At 41.4% G+C, this 24,010-nt stretch overlaps 3 protein-coding genes across 4 annotated transcripts; 1 reads left to right on the top strand and 2 right to left on the bottom strand.

The window, feature by feature from the left end:
* Positions 1-3,419: 3,419 nt before the first annotated feature.
* LOC106562157 (IST1 homolog) lies at positions 3,420-13,887 on the bottom strand. 2 transcript variants are annotated; one of them, XM_014126839.3, is made up of 11 exons: positions 13,781-13,823; positions 13,211-13,229; positions 13,025-13,121; positions 11,427-11,607; positions 9,428-9,515; positions 8,938-9,021; positions 7,228-7,338; positions 6,911-7,066; positions 6,455-6,577; positions 5,839-5,884; positions 3,420-5,704 (listed from the first exon to the last, which is right to left on the bottom strand). In XM_014126839.3, the coding sequence occupies exons 2-11, from the start codon at positions 13,211-13,213 to the stop codon at positions 5,535-5,537; spliced, it is 1,059 nt and encodes a 352-aa protein (XP_013982314.1). In that variant the 5' UTR covers positions 13,214-13,229; positions 13,781-13,823; the 3' UTR covers positions 3,420-5,534. The 2 variants fall into 2 exon arrangements, with proteins under 2 accessions (XP_013982314.1, XP_013982315.1); XM_014126840.3 differs by lacking the exon at positions 13,211-13,229 and having other exon boundaries at positions 13,781-13,887.
* Positions 13,888-14,633: 746 nt separating this feature from the next.
* Positions 14,634-19,800, bottom strand: LOC106562155 (U3 small nucleolar ribonucleoprotein MPP10). Its single transcript, XM_014126837.3, has 11 exons — positions 19,520-19,800; positions 18,478-19,135; positions 18,223-18,362; positions 17,918-18,098; positions 17,637-17,778; positions 17,426-17,493; positions 16,722-16,859; positions 16,508-16,618; positions 15,564-15,671; positions 15,146-15,376; positions 14,634-14,918 (listed from the first exon to the last, which is right to left on the bottom strand). Exons 1-11 carry the CDS (start codon positions 19,603-19,605, stop codon positions 14,769-14,771), a joined length of 2,013 nt encoding a protein of 670 aa, XP_013982312.2. The 5' UTR covers positions 19,606-19,800; the 3' UTR covers positions 14,634-14,768.
* Positions 19,637-20,994, top strand: LOC106562156 (methylmalonyl-CoA epimerase, mitochondrial). The gene is made up of 3 exons (XM_014126838.3): positions 19,637-19,893; positions 20,152-20,495; positions 20,621-20,994. Exons 1-3 carry the CDS (start codon positions 19,866-19,868, stop codon positions 20,771-20,773), a joined length of 525 nt encoding a protein of 174 aa, XP_013982313.1. The 5' UTR covers positions 19,637-19,865; the 3' UTR covers positions 20,774-20,994.
* The last annotated feature ends 3,016 nt before the right edge of the window (positions 20,995-24,010 follow it).

The following is a 24,010-nucleotide window of genomic DNA, read 5'->3' on the forward strand; positions in this document are numbered from 1 at the left end:
TAAGTGTTTCCAGTTTCAGTGATTTTTGTAGTTTGTTCCTGTGGCTCAGTTGGTAGAGCATGGTGTGTGCAACGCCAGGGTTGTGGGTTTGATTCTCACGGGGGGCCCGTATAAAAAAATATATATATATAAATGCATGAAATGAAATGTATGCATTCACTACTGTAAGTCGCTCTGGATAAGAGCGTCTGCTAAATGACTAAAATGTAAAATGTAAATGTTCCAGTCATTGGCAGCAGAGAACTGTAAGGAGAGGCGGCGAAAGGAGGAATTGGCTTTGGGGGTGACCAGTGAGATATACCTGCTGGAGCGCGTGCTACAGGTGAGTGCTGCTATGGTGACCAGCGAGCTGAGATAAGGGGGGACTTTACCTAGCAGGGTCTGGTAGATGACCTGGAGCCAGTGGGTTTGGCGACGAGTATGAAGCGAGGGCCAGCCAACGAGAGCGTACAGGTCGCAGTGGTGGGTAGTATATGGGGCTTTGGTGACAAAACGGATGGCACTGTGATAGACTGCATCCAATTTATTGAGTAGGGTATTGGAGGCTATTTTGTAAATGACATCGCCGAAGTCGAGGATCGGTAGGATGGTCAGTTTTACGAGGGTATGTTTGGCAGCATGAGTGAAGGATGCTTTGTTGCGAAATAGGAAGCCAATTCTAGATTTAACTTTGGATTGGAGATGTTTGATGTGAGTCTGGAAGGAGAGTTTATAGTCTAACCAGACACCTAGGTATTTGTAGTTGTCCACATATTCTAAGTCAGAACCGTCCAGAGTAGTGATGCTGGACAGGCGGGCAGGTGCAGGCAGCGATCGGTTGAAGAGCATGCATTTAGTTTTACTTGTATTTAAGAGCAGTTGGAGGCCACGGAAGGAGAGTTGTATGGCATTGAAGCTCGTCTAAAGGGTTGTTAACACAGTGTCCAAAGAAGGGCCAGAAGTATACAGAATGGTGTCGTCTGCGTAGAGGTGGATCAGAGAGTCACCAGCAATAAGAGCGACATCATTGATGTATACAGAGAAGAGAGTCGGCCCAAGAATTGAACCCTGTGGCACTCCAATAGAGACTGCCAGAGGTCCGGACAACAGGCCCTCCGATTTGACACACTGAACTCTATCAGAGAAGTAGTTGGTGAACCAGGCGAGGCAATCATTTGAGAAACCAAGACTATTGAGTCTGCCAATGAGGATGTGGTGATTGACAGAGTCAAAAGCCTTGGCCAGGTCGATGAATACGCCTGCACAGTATTGTTTGTTATCGATGGCGGTTAAGATATCGTTTAGGACCTTGAGCGTGGCTGAGGTGCACCCATGACCAGCTCTGAAACCAGATTGCATAGCGGAGAAGGTGCGGTGGGATTCAAAATGGTTGGTAATCTGTTTGTTGACTTGGCTTTCGAAGACCTTAGAAAGGCAGGGTAGGATAGATATAGGTCTGTAGCAGTTTGGGTCAAGAGTGTCCCCCCCTTTGAAGAGGGGGATGACTGCAGCTGCTTTCCAATCTTTGGGAATCTCAAACGACACAAAAGAGAGGTTGAACAGGCTAGTAATAGGGGTTGCAACAATTTCGGCAGATAATTTTAGAAAGAAAGGGTCCAGATTGTCTAGCCCGGCTGATTTGTAGGGGTCCAGATTTTGCAGCTCTTTCAGAACATCAGCTGACTGGATTTGGGAGAAGGAGAAATGGGGAAGGCTTGGGCGAGTTGCTGTGGGGGGTGCAGTGCTGTTGACCGGGGTAGGGGTAGCCAGGTGGAAAGCATGGCCAGCCGTAGAAAAATGCTTATTGAAATTCTCAATTATAGTGTAATGTAAGCCTATGTAGTTAGCAGTTTGAGCAAATTTAGGCGGATGTTTACTGTGAACACTCGGGCTGTACCCCGCAGCCATTCCTACACCACCAGACATGTATGTGACCCCTGTCTCTCTATCCCCTACTCTGCCACATACAAACTGCATGCCCCCTGTCTGTAAACAGCACCATGCAGAGCTGAACACCAGTGGACTCTTAAAGAATATCTTCTGCCCTATCCCTATCTCAGAAGGGGGTAGCAGCCTTTATTGCCACCAGGGAGAGAAGGAGACAGAGCTGTCAAAACAGCTCATCATCGTCCACAGTCAGAGACGTTTAGTGGCGATGCACAGTGACTCACCTAGCTGGGTCAGTTTGACACTCTCAGAATAAGCAAATTCATGCAGCTACAGACAACTTAGAATAGAACCTCTCAGACAGCCATCTGGACAGGACGCTCTGTGATGTGACCATGAATACAACAGGAGAGCCACAGATCAAAGAACACTCTGATGTAGCATGTCCTCTCTTTGAAGTTATAAGGACTCTGAGCACTGTAGTCCAGTGGCAACTTAATTGGGGAGGATAGGCTCATAGTAATACCTGGAACGGAATGTATGGAATGGTATCGAACACAACAAACACATGGTTTCCAAAACACATCAAGACAAAAAGTTATGTCAGCATTGACAAAAGCCTCAAGCTCCTGAGAGTTCCAGGAAAACACCCCATTGCGATGCTACAGATCTACACAAGACAAGTGTCAAACAAGCCTCCCTCTGCAGGAACCTGGGTTGTGATCTGCAAGCACAAATCTAGGGAAACTTCCTGAAAAGGAGCTTCCACTTCAAACTTAGTTGAAGTACACATATTTTTATTTCTGTTTGTTTCAAGGTATTTTCAAGGTCATTGAATGAAACCCTGCTCTCTTGGAGATGGGTCTCTCAACGCTTAGGATACTCATGTCAGCGTGTGCGCAACTGGTCGAAAGAAGTCAGGTGCGGGAGAGCAGAGATGAGTGAACAGGCACACTTTAATCAGGCATAGGAAAACAGCCGGACGCAACTGCGTCACAACACTCCGACCTACGGAAAAAGCGATAGTGCACAAATAACACAAACTGGTACAAAATACAAAACCATGGGTTACAATAATACCCGGTGCAAAACCAGCCTTAAGCGTCACACACGTAACGACCGAACAATACCACACACAGACATGGGGGGAACAGAGGATAATATACACGTAGAGTAATGAGGGGATGTGAACCAGGTGTGCAGGAAAACAAGACAAAACAAATGGAAAATGAAAAGGTGGAGCGGCGATGGCTAGAAGACCGGTGACGTCGACCGCCAAACGCCGCCCGAACAAGGAGAGGGACCGACTTCGGCGGGAGTCGTGACAACTCATTTCTGTGTCCTTTGTGTAACACTCTACCTGCCACATCCACTGAGGCATCCATGTCAGTCAAGCTTCACTATTCATGTAGTAATCTACCCTCTCTAGTGGCAGTACTAATACCAACACTGCACTACCAACCGAGTTCCTTTGATTACAGTAGAACTGCTTCACTTGACAAGATATGACAACACCAAAACAATTACATCTAAGAAAATTACCACCCCAGAACTTCAATTAGAAAGATGTCCTTTATTAGACAGAAAAAACCATAGCCTATTATCTATTTTATGTGACAAGATATACAGTACACTTGCTAATCAAAGTTGGTATCAAACATTCTTCAAACAATCCTACATTACACCTTAGAGGATGATCAGTCAAAGCAGTGAGCGGGTCACTGTACAGTAGTGTTAAAGTCTTATTTTAGGATGGTGGAGTAGACAGTCCTAACTTCCACCTATCATATATTAGTGAAAGCAAGCTATAAGACAGGAACAGCAAATCCACCCCCCTTTCTCACCTTCTTCCATCACCAACATTCAACACATTTTCATCAAACACAAAATCAAAACTTCTAACAACTTTTAAGAAAGATTATATGTTACCAGTGGTGTAAAGTACTTAAGTAAAAATACTTTATAGTACTACTTAAGTATTTTTGGGGGGTATATGTACTTTACTACATTCCTAAAAAAAAAACTTTCAAAACATTTTACTCCAAACATTTTTCCCTGACACCCAAAAGTACTAGTTATATTTTGAATGCTTAACAGGACAGGAAAATTGTCAAATTCACACTTATCAAGAGAACATCCCTGGTCATCTCTACTGCCTCTGATCTGGAGGGCTCACTAAACAGAGAACATCCCCGGTCATCTCTACTGCCTCTGATCCGGAGGGCTCACTAAACACAAATGCTTATTTTGTAAATTATATCTGTGTGGGAGTGTGTCCCTGGCTAGCCGTAAATTTCAAAAACACAAATATTGCGCTTTCTGGTTTGCTTAATATAATTAGAAATGATTTATACTTTTGATACTTAAGTATATTTAAAACCAAATGCTTTGACTTTTACAAAAGTAGTATTTTACTGGGTGACTTTCACTTTAAGTAATTTTCTATTAAGGCATCTTTACTTTTACTCAAGTATAACAATTGGGTACTTTTCCCACCACTGCATGTTACGTGTACATAGTCTGAATATACTTATAGAATGGGAAGGCCTCTGATGATGGTGGTAAATGCAGTGTGGCACATATAGGACACACATACATAGATAACATACTGAATCACACTATAAACCTCTATTACACAAAGAGGAAGAACCCATTACATTTTGAGGGCCATATTTACATCAAACTTACATGGTCAAGTGGTTTTTCATATAGAGTATCATTTCTGTCACCAGTCAAATCATGCATTCCAGTTGCCAATTCACTGCATGGGTTATATTACACAAGCACGAGAAGTGCATGTATAGGGTTAAACTAAATACTCTAAAACAATAAGTGAATTTTATGAGAAAAAAGATGTACAAAATAAACAAACATATTTTCCAACTCTTGCCTTTAACCTCCTCACAAAATATTTTTGCTGTACAAATAAAACAATTCCTTTAAATAGCCTTATGTATTACATATTTCAATACCCCACTTTATCACTCAAGTCTGATTGAATCCCTCCACCCCATGTAACAGATATGTCATAGAACTGGTTTCAGACGTCACCAAAGGTTCAGAGCCAGAGAGTACTGAGGGTAAAACCCGACATAGACAGGGTGCTACGGCCTTGAATATGTCCTAGGCCTGAATTATTCGACACAATGGGTGTGCCAGAAAACAGGTTTTTCTAGGATGCAATTCAGTGACCGGTAAAAAACAGTTTCATGAAACACACAATGACAAACTATTGAGATCCTGTATTACTCAATCCAGTCTCTGGACGAGAGACACTATTAGTTAAGACTATTCGATTATTAACCAAATATTGGCTCATACTGTGAGTCAAGGGGATACGTGACAACCATAGCAACGAGAAAGATTGAGGTGTTACATAGAGTACTAGTAACGATCAGGAAGGCCATTTTATATCCAAAGTGCTCATATAAAGATGACATCTATATGGCCCAGTTTTGATTGGACGTAGTCGATAATAAAATGTACAGTCAAATAGCCCTCTAAAAGGCCTTCACCTGTTTGAATGAGGTACAGTTAATGTTATCAGTAAAACTACACAATAAGGAGAGTTTCACTGCAAAGGGTGCCAATCCAAATATTTCAACATTTCCTGATACTGTAGCTGCAGTGACTGACAGCACAGTATAGCATGATGGGATACTGGAGGACTAGGTCTTCTTCTTCAGATCCTCAAAGCGTCGTGACAGGTCATCAAAGTCGATGTCATCAGAGCTCGCAGTGTTTCGTCCAACTCCAAAGGAGGAAGTGGGAAGCGTGTCGGGAACTGAGGGAAGCTCAGGGAGGGCGTTATCGTAGATCTGGGATGAAGGCCCCGGGCCTGTGGAAAGAACTTAGGTTTAGAATAACATTACAAATACACCCCAATGCAACCGTTATGCAAAAACAGAAAGCAACAATATTGTTGAAGAGATTGACGTGTAGAAAAGGAAATAGTCATTGAAAACAACTTACCAGAGACCTGGGATCGATCAGAAGGTTTAATAGACAGCTCATCAATCTGAAAAATACACACACGTTATGATCTCTACCCTGCCTGCATGTTGAAATGTTAAAGTTGTATAGATACATGAGAAGGCAGAGAAAAACAATGTTGTGATGTTAGTATGTGATTGGGGGAGGAATAATCATTGAAGTAGTGCATTGCTGAGAAAGTCAACACCGCTGGGGTAAGAATGAGCAAAAAGCAAGAGCTAATAATATAACTAACCTCAAATTGCATTCACTTCACTACGAAGAGCATTGCTTCCCTACCACATCCAGTAACATACTAGTTTGACAGCAAGCAGATCTCTGTTTCAGCATATTATACTCACTCAGAGCATTCAAAAGACAGTCGTATGCAGTTCAGCACAAGGTTAGTGATTAGCAGTTAATACCAGCTATGGCCGTTTCCACATTCTATCTGTTCTTATCCAATCCCTATCACGTCCCTGTAGCATAGCTCTGTGCTGCAGAGACAAGCGATGGCACAAGCAAACTATAATAAACTCCTCTTCCCTGAAAGGTGAACTGGCCGTCTGTCCATCTGTCTGGAGAAGCAGAAGGGGCAGGGGGCTCTGACACTTACAGACTGGTAGGTAGGGGGGCAGCTCGGCAGCTCAGGGGGCGGCCCTCTCATCGGAGGCTGGAAGTTGTTAAAGGCATCATATGTGCCAACAGAGGGGCCGTTGAACCCTATGGGGCCGGGCATCTAAAGAAAATAAACTTACATGTATAAAAACATCACATTCATATCAACAGCTCTATATTTCTTAAAGCTGGAATCCTTAATGGTGAAACAGCCATGTCTGTTGGTGGTATTACAACAACAACGAAGTTACTGCAAACAACTAAGACTCTTCTTCCGCTCTGACATCGTCGCACGCGCAATAGAAAAGCACAATATGTACTGCTGCACGAACAATAGCGGTCAGTGGCGCCGTTTTCCCCCGACTGCGGACTCCATCTGTAAGCAACGATCTCACCAAACAAGGGTGGTGTCATTCAAGACACTACTGGGGGGGGGGGGGGAAAATGGTCTTACGGCTCCTTTGGGTGTTGGGTAGCTGAACGCCGATGGGGGGCCCATGGGCATAGGCATGGCTCCAGCGGTGAAGCCACCACCACCACCGCCGCCTGGCTTCTTGAAGTCAGAGTCCACGTCTATGAGGTCAGCCTCCTCACCTGTACACACCTCTGGCTGTGGGGGGGGGGGGGGGATTCAAATGTTATTCATCACATGCCTAGTTAACTACTTATCAGTCTTATGGCTTTCAGGGTCCTGCTAGTTCCAGACTTGGTAGTATTTAAATAGTAGAGTCAGTCAGGGAGACAGACAGGTTATCATCATCAGACACTCACTCTGACCATGGCGTCTGACTCGTAGGGAACGTTGTAGTTCTTGGCAATCTCAATGAGGTAGCGCTCCACCAGGATCTTAGGAGGAGCCTCTACACTCAGTTTGTGCATGAGCTATGGGGTAAAGTTGACATATTTCTCTGTTTTAGGCACACAGAAACAAACACATCAACATATACAGTACCAATCACAAGTTTGGATACACCTACTCATTCAATGGTTTTTCTTTATTTGACCATTTTCTACATTGTAGAATAATAGAGAAGACATCAAAACTATGAAATACCACATGTAGTAACAAAAAACAAAGTGCTAAACAAATCAAAATATATTTTAGATTCTTCAAAGTAGCCACCCTTTGCCTTAATGACAGGTTTGCACACTCTTGGCATTCTCTCAACCAGCTTCACCTGGAATGCTTTCCCAACAGTCTTGAAGGAGTTCCCACATATGCTGAGCACTTGTTGGCTGCTTTTCCTTCACTCTGCGGTCCAACTCATCCCAAACCATCTCAATTGGGTTGAGGTCAGGTGATTGTGGAGGCCAGGTCATCTGACGCAGAACTCCATCACTCTCCTTCTTGGTCAAATAGCCCTTACACAGCCTGGATGTGTGTTGGGTCATTGTCCTGTTGAAAAACAAATGATAGGCCCACTAAGCACAAACCAGATGGGATGGCGTATCGCTGTAGAATGCTGTGGTGGCTATGCTTGTTAAGTGTGCCTTGAATTCGAAATAAATCACTGACAGCATCACCAGCAAAGCACCCCACACCACCTCCTCCATGCTTCACGGTGGGAACCACACATGCGGAGATCTGTTCACCTACTCCGCGTCACAAAGACACGGCGGTTGGAACCCAAAATCTCAAATTTGGACTCAAACCAAAGGACAGATTTCCACCGGTCTAATGCCCAATGCTTGTGTTTCCTGGCCCAAGCAAGTCTCTTCTTATTATTGGTGTCCTTTAGTAGTGGTTTCTTTGTAGCAATTCAACCATGAATGCCTGATTCACAGTCTCCTCTGAACAGTTGATGTTGAGATGTGTCTGTTAAGCATTTATTTGGGCTGGAATTTCTGAGGCCGGTAACTCTAATGAACTTATCCTCTGCAGCAGAGGTAACTCTGGGTCTTCCTTTCCTGTGATGGTCCTCATGAGAGCCAGTGTCATCCTATTGCTTGATGGTTTTTGCGACTGCACAAAGTTCTTGAAATGTTCCGGATTGACTGACCTTCATGTCTTAAAGTAATGATGGGACTGTCATTTCTCTTTGCTTATTTGAGCTGTTCTTGCCATAATATGGACTTGGTCTTTTACCAAATAGCGCCATCTTCTGTATACCACCCCTACCTTGTCACATCACAACTGATTGTCTCAAACGCATTAAGGAAAGAAATTCCACAAATTACTTAACAAGACACACATGTTAATTGAAATGCATTTCAGGTGACTACCTCATGAAGCTGGTTGAGATAATGCCCAGAGTGTGCAAAGCCATCATCAAGGCAAAGGGTGGCTACTTTGAAGAATCTCAAATATATTTTGATTTGTTTAACACTTTTTTGATTACCACATGATTCCATATGTGTTATTTCATAGTTTTGATCTACAATGTAGAAAATAGTACAAATAAAGAAAACCTCTTGAATGAGTAGGTGTCCAAACTTTTGACTGGTATTGTATCTTGAAGCAGACCATCTGAAAATGCATACCCTGTCATTGACAGTCCCAATTTGGTTTGTCCTACAGAGCTTGCCATACTCCTTGCTGTATTTGGCACACAGCTGATCAGACACCTGTATGGAGAAAGCACAGTATCAAGGATCACAATACAGCAAAAAGTGTACAAACTGCATTAAAACAAATTTTAACTGAGGACTAGTTTCAAGTTTTATTAGTCGTATGTCCGGGATACGCATGGTACACATGATCCAACTAAATGCTTACTTGCAGGTTCCTTCGACAATGCAACAACAATAACAAATAAAAGATAAGAATACGAACATCAAGTAAATGGCTCAGCAGAATAGAATAATACATTATAGTATAAGTATAATACAGAAAGGCACAATGTATAGTCCAATAGTTACATGTGTATTGGGGAAGGGACAGGATGCAAGTGTTTAAATTAGGCAGTATAATAAGACTAGTCCAAGCGACTAGACATGCTAGACATGTTAACGCACATTGTATACTACTCACAATTTTGAGCTCGTTGACCTCAGACTGCAGACGTGGGGCTGCCCAGATGAGAGTGGACACCGCCTCCTGCAGGCCAGGGTCCAGCTCCCTGTCAAGAAACAGACAAACAGGTGTTAAGGACATGGCTTGACAGATTTTTTTCACTCGTCTGAAAGCTCAAATGAAAAATGGTCTAACATCATGGGCCAAAAGGGCGACATAAAATTGTGTTGTATGACGCAAGGAACCACTTTACAAAATATGTTTATCATTACCATACAGAGAATCGTAAAAATGTAAGCCACCCCTCCGCCTATTGACTTCTTTACATATGTCTCAAAAAAAAAAAAACTCAACACAGCCCCTTAAAAAAATGACATGTTTTGTCACATACACCAGATAGGTGCAGTGAAATGTGTAGTTTTACAGGGTAAGCCATAGTAGTACGGCAGCCTCTGGAGCAAATTAGTGTTAAGTAACTTGCTCACGGGCCCATATACAGATTTTTCACCTTGTTGGCTCGGGTATTCCAACCAGCGACCTTTCGTTACTGGCTCAACGCTCTAACCTATAAGCTACCTGCCGCCCTTTAAGGCTCTCCTGGAGAATGGTTGGCAATCCTTAAAATAGCGTAAATCATTTCCAATTACAACCAAATACTATTTAATGAATATGGGATCAAATGGCTTATGTCGGCTACTTCAAAGCAAGGTAACTTACTAAGACATGTTTATCTATAACCAAGTAAGGCTGAAATATGAAGGTTTCGTGGAGATCTATTGACAGGATAGGAGTAATTCCAAAATTAGGTTACTCTTTGGGCCGGGGCGATACTCGTTAGTACCGTGGCATGGAAACAAAACACGAAGCGGATTTAACTTCTTTAGGAAAACAGCCCTAATGATGGAAACAAACATGTTGTCATCCAGTCATTTATGTATTTTCCAAGATATAGCACACAATATTTCACATACAGCAGGTTTTTAAAAAGGACTAGAGTTGGATCCGCTTTGGGTTTTCATTTTTGCCATGGAAGAAATATTGCGCCACTTGTATCATCCAGGCCCTAGCTATTCTAATAATATTTTTAATACTGTCAGAATGACATGCACAATGTTGAATAGAGGAGAATAGAGTTAACTCCCAATTGAGTGTTTGAGCTGCGTTGATTATAACAGGAGTAGGTTAACGCACCCGTTCATCATCTGCGTGAAGGTAATTTATTCAAGAGCGCTGGACAACATTTTTGTAGGACATCGGACATGACATTAATACATGCTATTAGCTAAATACTTAACTACCAAGATAACTAACCAGGCTACACCATATGTTTTGAATTGGCTACCTAGTCTGTTTGTTAGTCTATCATTAGTCTATAGGCCATAGTCTAGCTGCTGAAATCTCTCCCCTCAGGCCCAATGACACTGGCATAAATGCAGGGGATGCACACATGACTTTCCAGGATTTTCATGGCCGTATGATCGGTTTGTAAACCAAAAATGTACTGTCTCTGGGCAAATAACTCACGTGACCGCAAAACCGCCTGTCAATGCAATAATTCTGCTCCGATGCGCTCTGCAAAAATTGGGAGAACAGCGCGCAACATTGCATGCGGAAGACACTGGTGCAATTCTGATTGGAGCAATTTTAGGGTTTTATTTTTTAGCTTGTCCATCCAGACAACTTACAGTAAATCTATATTCTTCTGGTTCAACTATTTGTTTTACCTGTCCCGGACAAGCATTAAATGTCAAGCCCTGAAGGATAAACTCAAACACCGATAATAGGGCAAGGAGTTTTTCCTTGACCAGGAGAAATTTTGGCACTTATTTCAATTGCCTTTACTCGATTCCTTGCATCCTCTCTCGTCTCGGTCTCAAAACGCATTGGAAGAGAAGTCCCAAGGCTCCTCCCCTCTCTAACCTCATCCAATGCGTTTTGAGGAGGCGGCAAGGAGGCAAGGAAATAAACAATTGAGAAAGAGCCTCCTTGTCCGAGTCCTCCAGGCTGGCTCATTTACTTCATGGACTGGATGAGGCCAAAGCGAGCCAGCAGCAGGTCACAGTACAGTTCTAGGATCTCCATGGCCTCTACCAAGTAGTCCTCTCTGATGATGTGCTCCACACGGATCCGTGCTCGCTCATCCTTCCCTGTTGACAGGTAGTCTGCAATCTCCTTCCGCGCCTTCTGAGCTAGCTCAGCTACAAAGAGACAGAAGATCCAGTCTGTAAGCATTTATTTTAAAGACAACCCGAGATACAAAAATGTCAATTAACAGAGACTAGGCTACAGCTTGCACGGTGTTTGTGTGTATGTACAGTACCACTCAAGAGTTTGGACACGCCTACTCATTCATGGGTTTTTCGTTATTTTAACTATTTTCTAAATAACACATGGAATCATGTGGTAACCCCAAAAAATGTTAAACAAATCAAAATAGATTTTAATAGTTGAGATTCTTCAAAGTAGCCACCCTTTGCCTTGATGACAGGTTTGCTCACTCTTGGCATTCTCTCAACCAGCTTCACCTGGAATGCTTTTCCAACTGTCTTGAAGGAGTTCCCACATACGCAGGGCACTGGTTGGCTGCTTTCCCTTCCCTCTGCAGTCCAACTCATCCCAAACCATCTCAATTGGGTTGAGGTCGGGTGATTGTGGAGGCCAGGTCATGTGGTGGGAACCGCACATGCAGAGACCAGCCGTTCACCTACTCCGCATCTCACAAAGACACGGCGGTTGGAACCAAAAATCTCAAATTTGGAGTCATCAGACCATAAGATAGATTTCCACCGGTCTAATGTCCATTGCTCATGTTTCTTGGACCAAGCAAGACTTCTTATTGGTGTGCTTTAGTAGTGGTTTCTTTGCAGCAATTTGACCATGAAAGCCTGATTCACACAGTTTCCTCTGAACAGTTGATGTTGAGATGTGTGTTACTTGAACTCTGAAGCATTTATTTGGGCTGCAATTTTTGAGGCTGGTAACTCTAATGAACTTATCCTTTGCAGCAGAGGTAACTCTGGGTCTTCCATTCCTGCGGCAGTCCTCATGAGAGCCAGTTTCATCATAGCGCTTGATGGTTTTTGCGACTGTACTTGAAGAAACTTTTAAAGTTCTTGAAGGTTAATCAATCCGGAAAATGTCACGTTTTTAAAGTAATGCTGGACTGTCGTTTCTCTTTGCTTATTTGAGCTGTTCTTGCCATAATATGAACTTGGTCTTTTACCAAATAGGGCTAAATTCTGTATACCACCCCTACCTTGTCACAGCACAACTGGCTCAAATGCATTAAAAAGGAAAGAAATTCCACGAATTAACTTAAGGCACACCTGTTAATTGAAATGCATTCCAGGTGACTACCTCATGAAGCTGGTTGAGAGAATGCCAAGAGTGTGCAAAGCTGTCATCAAGGCAAAGGGTGGCTACTTTGAAGAATCTCAAATATAAAATGCAGATTTGTTTAACACTTTTTTGGTTACTACATGATTCCATGTGTTATTTCATAGTTTTGATGTTTTCACTATTCTACAATGTAGAAAATAGTAAAAAATAAAGTAACCCCTTGGAATGAGTAGGTGTGACCAAACTTTTGACTGGTACTGTAGTTGCCAGGCTCACTTTTCTTTTTCTCCAAGAGCTTCAGGCGATTGATCACCAGTCGGAGATTGACCCGGAGTCTTTCTGCTTTGAATCCTCCACCGAGCATGATGGCCAGCTAAGGAAACAAAAAAGTTGGTATTAAAAAGAGGAGCCAATACATACGGGCAAGTCTGACTATTTCTTTGCCACACTGACATCACCCACCATATTGTTTTCACCGATCCTTTGATCAGAGAACGTGAAGATGAAGGAGATGGGGGAATAAGGAGAGGGAATAAGGAGAGGTTTCGACCCTAGTGAGTCATCATCGTATGAGCGTGTTGATGGCCACACCAGTAACTACAGGCAGGTAGGACTGAAGCGGGCATATAAAACAGACAGCCATTGAGCTAACAGTAGTATCCACCCCTGAAACCAATAACTGGCTAACTTACATCGCCTCTTATCAGCAATTCAGAAAGTATACACATTTTACTTAGTTTAATCAACAAAATCCACGTTCATGGATCACATAGTAAAGGAAATGGTTAACTAGCTAGTTTGCACAACAAGGATGAAGAAATCTAGTTAGCTAGCTACTAGTAGTTATGCTACCAAGATAGCTAGCTAGCTAACGTTAGCTAGTTTGATAAACAAAGCAGTGCTGTTACAATCAAAACGTTTCCAGCTAGCTACAGTAATGTTACCTATAAAAAAAAAAAGGACCAACCAATAAAAGCATAGTATATATAATAATGTACATGTTATATCTAATACACAATTTGTTTACATTACCTGTTAGTGTCGTTAGCTAGGTAAACAGCAACTTGTCGTGTTGCTTGACTTCCGTGAATGTGAGCCTTCCTCCTTCTGCCGCACAAAAAAACATATGACTGAGTGACGTCACGGGGATTTTTCAAAACGTGGCCGGTTCACACCTGCTGTTTACACCACTAGAAGGCGATGGTGGATCGGAGTGGCATAAAATAGATTTAAAGAAGTTAGACCCAATGCCATAAATGTACAGTACACTAGCTACATAGCCAGATATGTTTTGAGGAAGACGACCACAATATAGCTGATCAAACTGCACAGGGCAGCAAGACCGAGTTTCAAAACTACACCCGCAGCTCTTTTTTCTTTAGGTCATAAAAAGCCCCTTAAATATTCACTCACATGAAAAAGAATCTGCAAGTAGTAGTGTGAACTTTGAACAAGAATCACTAATTTAATCAATTATTTAGCTAAATAATACTACACGTTTTTGTCACGTACACCGGAGGTGCAGTAAAATGTGCTTTTACGGGATGTCTACTCATTCCACGGAGGGCTGAATGCCTGCGGGTTTTCGCTCCTACCTTGAACTTGATTGACGAATTAAGATCACATTAGTAAGGAACTCCCTTCACCTGGTTGTCTAAGTCTTGATTGAAACAAAAAAACAGCAGACCTTCCATGGAATGAGTTTGGCACCCGTTTTACAGGGTCAGCCATAGCAGTATGGTGACCCTGGAGCAAATGATGGTTAAGTGCCTTGCCCTAGGGCACATCAGCAGATTTTTCACCTGCTGCCCACAGATCGATTATCTGAACAGATTAATAGTGTGAATCTAATTGGACACAAAAAGTCAGAATAAATTACATCATGACAAGTTTAGCTTTTTTTTTATTGCAAATTACAAACTTGCGAGCCCTGGTTAACAAACTGCAGCTTTCTCTTTAAAAATCTGTACAAAGAAATACGCATTACCATAACACATACATCATCATAACAATGTAAATGTTACAACTTGAGTTTGCTGGCTGAGACTTCTTTGTGTTTCTTCTTCTTGGAGCCCGGGTCCTTGGCTCCTTTGATCTGGCTCTTCACTTGGTCTTGTAGTTGGGAGAAGAAGGCGGAGGAGGAGCGGAGAGCTTTATCCTTCCCCTCATCCTTGAACAGAGAACAAATTAAAAAAAAAAGCTCAACATCTATTTTTAAGAAACTATTTGCAACTGTGACAGCTGAATCCTAGCTATTGTAATAAATACAAATGAAAATGTGTGGAGAACAATGGCCTTATCAGTCTATACTGATCACACAAATATAATGGAGGGGCTTGCATTTGAAAGAATGTTAATTAAATATAAAAATGAGACATGCAGAAAGAAAACACTGACCTTTAATAATGTTGCTTTGCCTCCCTTTGTGAGTTTCTTGAGGTTTTCTGCCACCTCTGCCTTTGATTGTTTCTTGTTCTCTCCAGTTCTGTTAGCCTCCTTCAGTTTCTGTCTCTTATCCTTCTCGTGGATCTTGACACGCTTCACCTTCTTCTTCTTGCGTCTCTCTCGTTTCTTGTCTGTGGAGGTCTTTTCAGAGTCACCCAGCACGTCGCCAGCCTTGTTCTTCTCCTAAGATCAGAAAGGAAACGGTGTTACCCTGGCCTCAGAAGCGTCTACTGAAAGGCTACTATGGTGGAAAACACAGTAGTTCATTGGTTGTCTTCAACCCTTGAATGCTTTTGTACACATCAGTATACCCCACTAGAATATGATTTCCCATAACATGAAACATTATGGAGAGGAATGCATGACAAACCTTGACTTCCTCTGGAGCCAATAGAGTGCCACTACTAGCACTGACTGGCGCAACTTCCTCCATAGCAATAGAAGGCAAATTGGAGACAACTTTCACTTCAGGAACAGGCTGCAGGACACAAAGAAAAGGTCAAACATATCAATATTGTGCAAAAAGCGTTCCCTTCATTATAAACTGGGTGGTTCGAACTCCGAATGCTGATTTTCTGAAAGCCCTGGTATAGCGCTGTATTCGGGTATGACAAAACATTTATTTTTAAACCACGGCCCAGGGCTGTATCCAGGCACTCCGCCGTGCATTAACAGCCCTTAGCAGTGGTATATTGGCCATATACCACACCCCCTTGTGCCTTATTGCTTAAATATAGCATCTTTAAAAGACAAGCAGAACAGTAATAGACAAGAACATCATAAGATATTACATCAAATAAATAAAAAGTTATATATAGGAAAGACAGAGACAACAAAAATACTACTTCCGCACTATTCTTATATACAGTACAGTTAAATTAGATCTGTAAAATGATTAGAGATGCTGTGATACAAGATGTTTTTTTTAAAGCGAAACTTGCTTTTTGCCCGTGTAACCTCTGGTGGCAGAGCGTTCCAAAATGAGATGGCTCTCTACATAACTGAGTGACGCATTAAATCTGTTTTTGGTTTGGGTACCGTGAAGAAAACCATAGTGGAGTGTCATGCATGTCTGTTTGAAGTGTATGCAAATAGATTATACAAGTGGTTAGGCATTTTCAACACACAACTGTTTCTTAAAAAGACTGGAAGAGAAGTAGTCAACTTCTCCTCAACCCTTAACCATGAAAGACTATCATGTCGCTGATGTTAGTTCTGTGTGTGCAGTTAAGGGCAAGGCGTGCTGCTTTGTTTTGAGCCAGCTGCAGCTTTGCAGTGTCCAGGGCACATGGAAACATTGACAGGAAAACTCACCGGTTTGGGTGTGAAGTGGAAGTTAGAGAGAGCGTCAAGTTTAAGGAATAGAGAATCCATGAGCTTTTGAATTTCTACATGGGCTGGGTTTTCTTCGTCCTCTGTCTTTTGCTGAAATACAAGGGAAATAGATATAAATAATTACTTCAACAAAATGCATTAATTGCAATATAGAAAACAGCCAAGTGTGTTCCCACTAAAATATAATAACTACCTGATTCTGCTTGAGGTACTCCTGCTCATAAACCTCTGCAAGGCTCAGCTTGCTCTTCTCATGGTCCAGAGTCAGCCTCTTCTTGTACTCAAATACCTCTTCCTTAGGCTTCTCCTTGCGCACCACATCATCCCACACCTTGGAAAAAAATTATGTGCCAACGTGGTTTAAATACTGGATAGACCTATACTTGTTCTATCCATTTACTCAATGAAACGATGACACATTCGGCTGGATCCAACTGGGAATAGTTGTTCAGTTTGTTGTCTAGATTGAGTTATGTCTCTAGAGACGGGTTAGCTAACAACGTCACGAAAACGATGCACGCAACTCAATGGTGCAGACGTTCGTATGTTGTTGTGATTCTGAATAGCCAGATACAGTAGCTAGCAACAATGACTGACGCTGCCATGTGGGGAATCATAGGTGGCTCTTTTCAGCTAGTTTTATCTTGTTCTTGATACCATGTCTTGTTTTGACTGATTTCTATACTAAAATGTCTCAAATTCACTAGCTAGCAAAAACTATAACAATGTACTTGAAAGACAAGTTCTCATTGTGCAAATGTATGTTTTCAATAAACAGTAGAGATGAAATATAGTTTACATGTTGTCAACAATCTAAGCCAACCCAGTCTGTTTTGCCCCCTAGTTGAGCATTGGGTCGGTTCCGTTGCTAAACAACCGACCCGTCTATACACTGACCTGGTCTTTAATCCTCTGCTTGATGATGTCCTCCAGCTGCAGAGTGGTTTCCTCTGTTACAGCAGGGGCTGAGCGAAAACAGAGCAAAATGTTACCTGACTGAACAAACACCATCTCTAACACACACAAACTTGCAGTAAGTAAAATATTAAACCCTCTCCAACGGGACTGACGGCTAAACTGAACAGACTGACAAGCATGTGGTACGTACCCATCCGGGAGGCCGAGTCAAATGCCACATCCACCTCAAGAAGGCTGTTCTCTGGACGAGTCTGAGCAGACACCTCTCCTGTTAGTTGCCATGGCTTCTCTCCCATGGCAGCCTTTTCCAAATCCTGGATCTTTTCAGCCATCTGTGTAAGGTAAGAATTTACCGTTTCATTAGTCCGTTACATAAAAAAGTTTATATACAACAGATGAAAAAATATTGTAAATGAAATGACACCCAACCCAATATAGATATTCTAAAACAGCCCCTGAGGAAAAGCTTGCCTTGTCTTGTCGTTTCTCAAAGGATGATTTGGATTCAGGTTTTGTTGCATTTTGAGACTTTCCTCCAAAGATGTCCGCCATGTCTTCTCCCTCACTGTCATCACTTTCTCCAGGTAGGTTAAAGGTCACCCGTTTCAAAGCCTCCTTGGCTTGTCTGCACTCTTCATCCTCAACGAAGTCCCTAAAACAGCAAAGGAACAAACAACTCTTATCTTAAGTAGAAAATGAATATCCCTGCCCTATATTCCTTTTTGATGCAATTCCAACCATGACATTCATATGAGATTCCTGCATCAGCCACTTACTCATTTTCTTCATCTTCTTCTTCTATCCCATCTATACTGTTGTCCTCATCCTCTGCGTCTGATTGGTCAGCTGTTTGTGCAGGATCAACATCCACAGCATCAAAAAAGTCTTTGTACTTCAGATTCCTGGAACTTTTCAGCTACAGAAAGAACACAGTACATTAATAGGAATTCAGTGTGTTTGGCTACAATAATGTCCAGAATCACCACCGAACAGTAGCTAGGTCTGGCAGAGAGAAACTATATGATACATACTGGGCTTGTTTTTTTTGTTTTTTTGGAAGAAACATCTTCACTGAAGAGGCCTACGTCATCATCTTCATCTCCAGAGGGCAAGTCCTGGAAGTAGTCTACATCACCTTCCCCCTCCTTCCCCTCCCTTCTGTCCATATCGTCCAGAAAGGACTCCATCTCTGAGAGCTTAAAGAACCTGTCATCAACCTCTGATGGAGGAGCCAGTGGCTTTGACTCTCTCACCGCTGAGCATTTCTTCTGTTTAGCTTGTTTTTCTAATGCGTCCACATCAAAATCTACATCAGAGTCCTCGTCTGTGTTAACCCCTGTCAAGCATTCTCCTTGCCCATCATCTTCCAAATCCCTCTCTCTCGTCTCCTCTTCTATGTCTTCACCATCTTGTTCAACCCCTTCATCTGAATCCTCATCAGCATCCTCTTTATCAAACAGGATAGTCAGAGCTGTATCCAAGGCAGCCTGACTCACTGCTGTCTCAAAGTGCTTCAGCACTGCAGTATTCTGGAGCTCCAGCTCCTGCCATATCTGTTCCTCGTCAAAGTTCTCAACCACCAGCTGGTCCAGAGGGCTTCCCTTTGAGCCTGCTGGCTCGTGGGTTTTGTGTAAATCATACAGGGTCTTAGTGAGGTAAGTGAAGTCTGTTGCCACGGCACCCTGAAGACTATACACAAAGAAAAAATACAAATAGCAATGTTTGTTAGTATTCTTCAAGTAGTACAGCGGTTAGTAACGTTAGCAGTCTTCTTCAACCAACCCTGGCCTTGAAATCCCACAGGGCGTGCAGGGGTTTGTTCTATCCAAGTACCCATACCTGGCTCAACTAATCAAGTGTAGCTAAATTACTAGAATCAAGTTTATCGGTGCTGCTGGGCTATCTTTAAGAATATTTGATGACGTGGTCTACCTAACCAAACAGGGACTGCTTGCAGATGTTTTCTTGCTATATGCTAGTTAGCCTTAGCATTGTGTAACGATGGCAGTAAGTCAATTAATTGATTTTTAAGCTAAACATATCTGGATATTATTATAAAAATGTTGCACTTACCTAAGAAAATGTTCTGGATGTGCAGTTTTTATGTTTAGTAGCTTTAAACAGCACTCCAACGTGTTACCTATGTCCCCGGTAGCCATCGTTTTTCCTCACATGTGAACATGTGTGTAACAAGAAAATATGCTCCCCCCGGAAACAATCTCTGTTGTGCTATAAAGATCCGGATAGCAGGTCAGGTTAAGATTTAGCAAGCTGGATAGACAACATTAATATCTCAAATAACTGTATTTACAAGTGCAATGTACGGTTTTTAATTGAAAAGCAATATAAGTGTGCTGTATCCCATTGTCTTGACATTCAAAGCGATTCACTATCCTACGTTGCACGAATTTTCGAAAATATGGCGGCGTCCGTGTTGAAGGTTGCACGTAAGTATAGATAGCTGATAAATATTCTTTCACATGTCAAAAACAGTCTCTTTAGACTTGATTTCAGGCTATACAACAAAGTAAGCTAAATCCACCGTTGTTAGTGCAGAATTACTTTGAGCAAGTGTTCCCTGTTGCAACCTACTTGACTTATCCAGGTAGCATATTCAATCAAATCAGATCCGTACTCCGGAAGAGAAAAAAAAAACAGCATGGTATGGTATGGCTGTACTAAACACTTAATTAATTTTGTTACAGGTCTCTTAAAGTGTGTTCGTCACACTTGTTCTCCAACCCTGAGGACACTTTCAACCTCAACACCACTCTGCCAAGGTATTCCAGGATCTGTCTGGAAACTGGGAAGGCTAAATCACATCGCTATAGCTGTACCAGACATGGAGAAAGCCACTGCTCTTTACAGAGATGTGCTGGGGGCTCAGGTCAGCGATAAAGTTCCCCTTCCTGAGCATGGAGTCTACACTGTCTTTGTGGAGCTGGGTAACACCAAGCTGGAACTGCTGCACCCACTCGGGGAGAAGAGCCCCATCGCAGGCTTCCTACAGAAGAACAAATCTGGTGGGATGCACCATATCTGCATTGAGGTGAGTCAGTCTTAGCAATGCTGCATATGCTGTTCAGCCCACATGAATGGGCTGTATTCACTCACTCTATCCTTGTCTCCTCATCTATTCTCTAATGGAATTGTATGTTATTTTTGTGATCTCAGGTTGATGATATCAGTGCAGCGATAGTGGATCTGAAGGCTAGGAACATAAGAACCCTGTCAGCTGAACCACGGATAGGCGCTCATGGGAAACCTGTCATGTTCCTCCACCCAAAAGACTGTGATGGAGTACTTGTGGAACTGGAGCAAGGCTGAATACCCACAGGTCTCAAAAAGTCTGTAGTTCACAATTAGGCAGTTTGAAAATTGATTTATTATTGCACTTTTTCCACCAGTAATAATGATAGCAAAGGTAGATTTTTTTGAAAATATGTTTAATACCAGGGTTTTGATCCATTTAAAAAAACATCTTTATCTTCCTTAAAAGTAAGTGTCTATTTGCCTCTGCTGTGAATAAATTCTATGATTGACTCTAAGCACTGTATGGTGTGTAAAAAATGTAAAATGTATTAATTCATTACATGTGCAAGTCAAACGTGAAGTGTACATAGATAAATGTTTTTATGTGAAACAACTCAACATTTATTTTCACACTGATTTTAACTGAGATGATAGAGCTGCTGGGAAATATTTATTAGGAGCAAATTCAATAATCATGCACCTTTCAGCTGGCTCTCAGAGGAATGCTCTCGCTCTCTCATTGTGAAAAAAGCAAAATGGCCTTTTGATTTGCAATTTCTGATAATCTCATTTGAGTTTGCTATGCAACAGGACAAATGTCTTAATATAAACATGTATAAACTGATATGATAACCATATATTGAGTGTAATAAGGTTGTTTCAGTGTACTAAAAGCATTTACGTTTAATTGCATGGACATTTTAAGCAGCTTGTCCAGTCTTATCTTTAGTGTTGCAGCAGGCTTTTCTTATTTCCTCAGTGCCGTAGTTCCCCAGGCTGTTAGAAATTGAAGAAATTGAAGAAATGCAAAAGGAACTTCCACACAGTTTCTGCATGAATATAAATTCATAGCCTTCAGCATATGAAGCATTCGAATCCCCGAGCTGACAAGGTACAAATCTGTTGTTCTGCCCCTGAACAAGGCAGTTAACCCACTATTCCTAGGCCGTCATTGAAAATAAGAATTTGTTCTTAACTGACTTGCCTAGTTAAATAAAAGGTAAAATAAAATAAAAAAATATATATATATATTCCTAATGACATTAGTCAGGCTCTTGTTTTGGAACTACATTTCAGGCAATATGTTTATGTCGCTGACTTTCTGCAGTGTTAAACATGTAATAGTTTCATTTGCTGTGAAATAGGCACATTCAGTAGCTTTGCCCATCATTTCTCACCAGTCTGGTGCCTAGATCAACTCATCCTCTGCAGCAAAGGTAACTCTGGGTCTTCCATTCCTGTGGCGGTCCTCATGAGAGCCAGTTTCATCATAGCGCTTGATGGTTTTTGCGACTGCACTTGAAAAAACTTTCAAAGTTCTTAATGTTCCGTATTGACTGACCTTCAAGTCTTAAAGTAATGATGGACTGTTGTTTCTCTTTGCTTATTTGAGCTGTTTTTGCCATAATATGGACTTGGTCTTTTACCAAATAGGGCTATATTCTGTATACCCCCCTACCTTGTCACAACACAACTGACTGGCTCAAATGCATTAAGAAGGAAAGATATTCCACAAATTAACTTTTAAGAAGGCATACCTGTTAATTGAAATGCATTCCAGGTGACTACCTCATGAAGCTGGTTGAGAGAATGCAAAGGGTGGCTATTTGAAGAAACTCAAATATAAAATATATTTTGAATTAACACTTTTTGTTACTACATGATTCCATATGTGTTCTTTCATAGTTTTGATGTCTTCACTATTATTCTACAGTGTAGAAATAGTATAAAGAAAAACCCTTGAATTAGTAGGTGTTCTAAAACATTTGACCTGTAGTGTATCTTGATTACATAAGTATTCAACCCTCTGACAGTGATTACAGCTGTGAGTCCTGGGTAAGTCTCTTAAGAGCTTTGCACACCTGGATTGTACAATATTTGCACATTCTTGAAAAATTATTCAAGCTCTGTCAAGACATTTTCATGTCTTGCCATAGACTTTCAAGCCGATTTAAGTCAAAACTGTAACTAGGCAACTCAGGAACATTCAATGTTGTCTTGGTAAGCAACTCCAGTGTATATTTGGTCTTGTGTTTTAGGTTATTGCCCTGCTGAATGGTGAATTTGTCACTCAGTGTCTGTTGGAAAGCAGACAATCAGGTTTCCCTCTAGGATTTTGCCTGTGCTTAGCTCTATTCTGTTTCTTTTTATAAAAATAAAAAAAAATGTAGTCCTTGTTGATGCCACCCCCATGCTTGAAAATATGAAGAGTGGTACTCAGTTGTGTGTTGGATTTTCCCCAAACATAACGCTTTGTATTCAAGACAAAGATCATTTCTTTGCCACATTTGTTTGCGGTTTTACTTGAGTGCCTTATTACAAACAGGATGCATGTTTTGCAATATTTTTTATTCTGTAGAGGTTTCCTTCTTTTCTCTCTGACAATTAAGTTAACATTTGTAACTACAATGTTGTGCTTCATCCTCAGTTTTCTCCTATCACAGACATAAGTTTATAACTGTTTTAAAGTCACCATTGGACTCATGGTGAAATCCCTCTCAGGCAACTGAGTTAGGAAGGACGCCTGTATCTTTGTAGTGAATGGGTGTATTGATAGGCCATCCAAAGTGTAATTAATCACTTCACCATGCAAAAACGGATATTCAATGTCTGCTATTTGTTTTTAAATCCATCTACCAATAGGTGCCCTTTGCGAGGCATTGGAAAATCTCCCTGGTCTTTGTGGTTGAATCTGTTTTTGAAATTCACTACTTGACTGATGGACCTTACAGATAATAGTATGTGTGGGGTACAGAGACGAGGTAGTCACTCAAAAATCATGTTAAATACTATTATTGCACACAGTGAGTCCATGCAACTTATTATGTGACTTGTTAAGCAAAGTTGTACTCCTGAATTTATTTAGGCATGCCATAACAAAGGGATTGAATTATTATTGACTCAAGACAACTCAGATTTTCATTTTTAATTAATTTGTAAAAATGTCTTGGAACATAATTCCACTTTGACATTATGTGGTATTGTGTGTAGGCCTGTGACACAAAATCTCAATTTAATCCATTTTAAATTCTGGCTGTAACACAACAAATATTGTTGAAAAAGTCAGGGGGTGTGAATACTTTCTGAAGGCAATGTAATTCTTTCATAACTTGCCACTGGAGGCAAAGATTAATGCATTCTATTGCGTGATATGAGGTACGATGGTTTCCAATTTCATCCTCTTTCTGTTATGTAATGTAATTTTGCTAAATATGATCACTCAGTGAGCTGCACACTGATGCATTAGGAAGAATTACTGGCTTTTAGATACATTCACTCCCCATTCAGTGAAATTTCTTTAAATTTGTTTTT

The sequence above is a fragment of the Salmo salar genome, chromosome 11 (genome assembly GCF_965601325.2).
Source record: "Salmo salar chromosome 11, fSalSal1, whole genome shotgun sequence".
Lineage (NCBI taxonomy): Eukaryota > Metazoa > Chordata > Actinopteri > Salmoniformes > Salmonidae > Salmo > Salmo salar.

Bases quoted from the DNA above. Each gene is read 5' to 3' on its own strand.
- LOC106562155 (XM_014126837.3), bottom strand. From the start codon at position 19,605: ATGGCTACCGGGGACATAGGTAACACGTTGGAGTGCTGTTTAAAGCTA. The intron at 18,363-18,477 runs GTATGTATCATA...TTCTTTCTGTAG, and splicing joins AAACAAAAAAAACAAGCCCA to CTGAAAAGTTCCAGGAATCT. The intron at 17,779-17,917 runs GCAAGCTTTTCC...TACCTTACACAG, and splicing joins TTGAGAAACGACAAGACAAG to ATGGCTGAAAAGATCCAGGA.
- LOC106562157 (XM_014126839.3), bottom strand. The intron at 7,339-8,937 runs GTATGCATTTTC...TTTACCCCATAG, and splicing joins TTGGGACTGTCAATGACAGG to CTCATGCACAAACTGAGTGT. The intron at 6,578-6,910 runs GTAAGACCATTT...TATTTTCTTTAG, and splicing joins ACCCAACACCCAAAGGAGCC to ATGCCCGGCCCCATAGGGTT.
- LOC106562156 (XM_014126838.3), top strand. From the start codon at position 19,866: ATGGCGGCGTCCGTGTTGAAGGTTGCAC. The intron at 19,894-20,151 runs GTAAGTATAGAT...ATTTTGTTACAG, and splicing joins GTCCGTGTTGAAGGTTGCAC to GTCTCTTAAAGTGTGTTCGT. The intron at 20,496-20,620 runs GTGAGTCAGTCT...TTGTGATCTCAG, and splicing joins TGCACCATATCTGCATTGAG to GTTGATGATATCAGTGCAGC.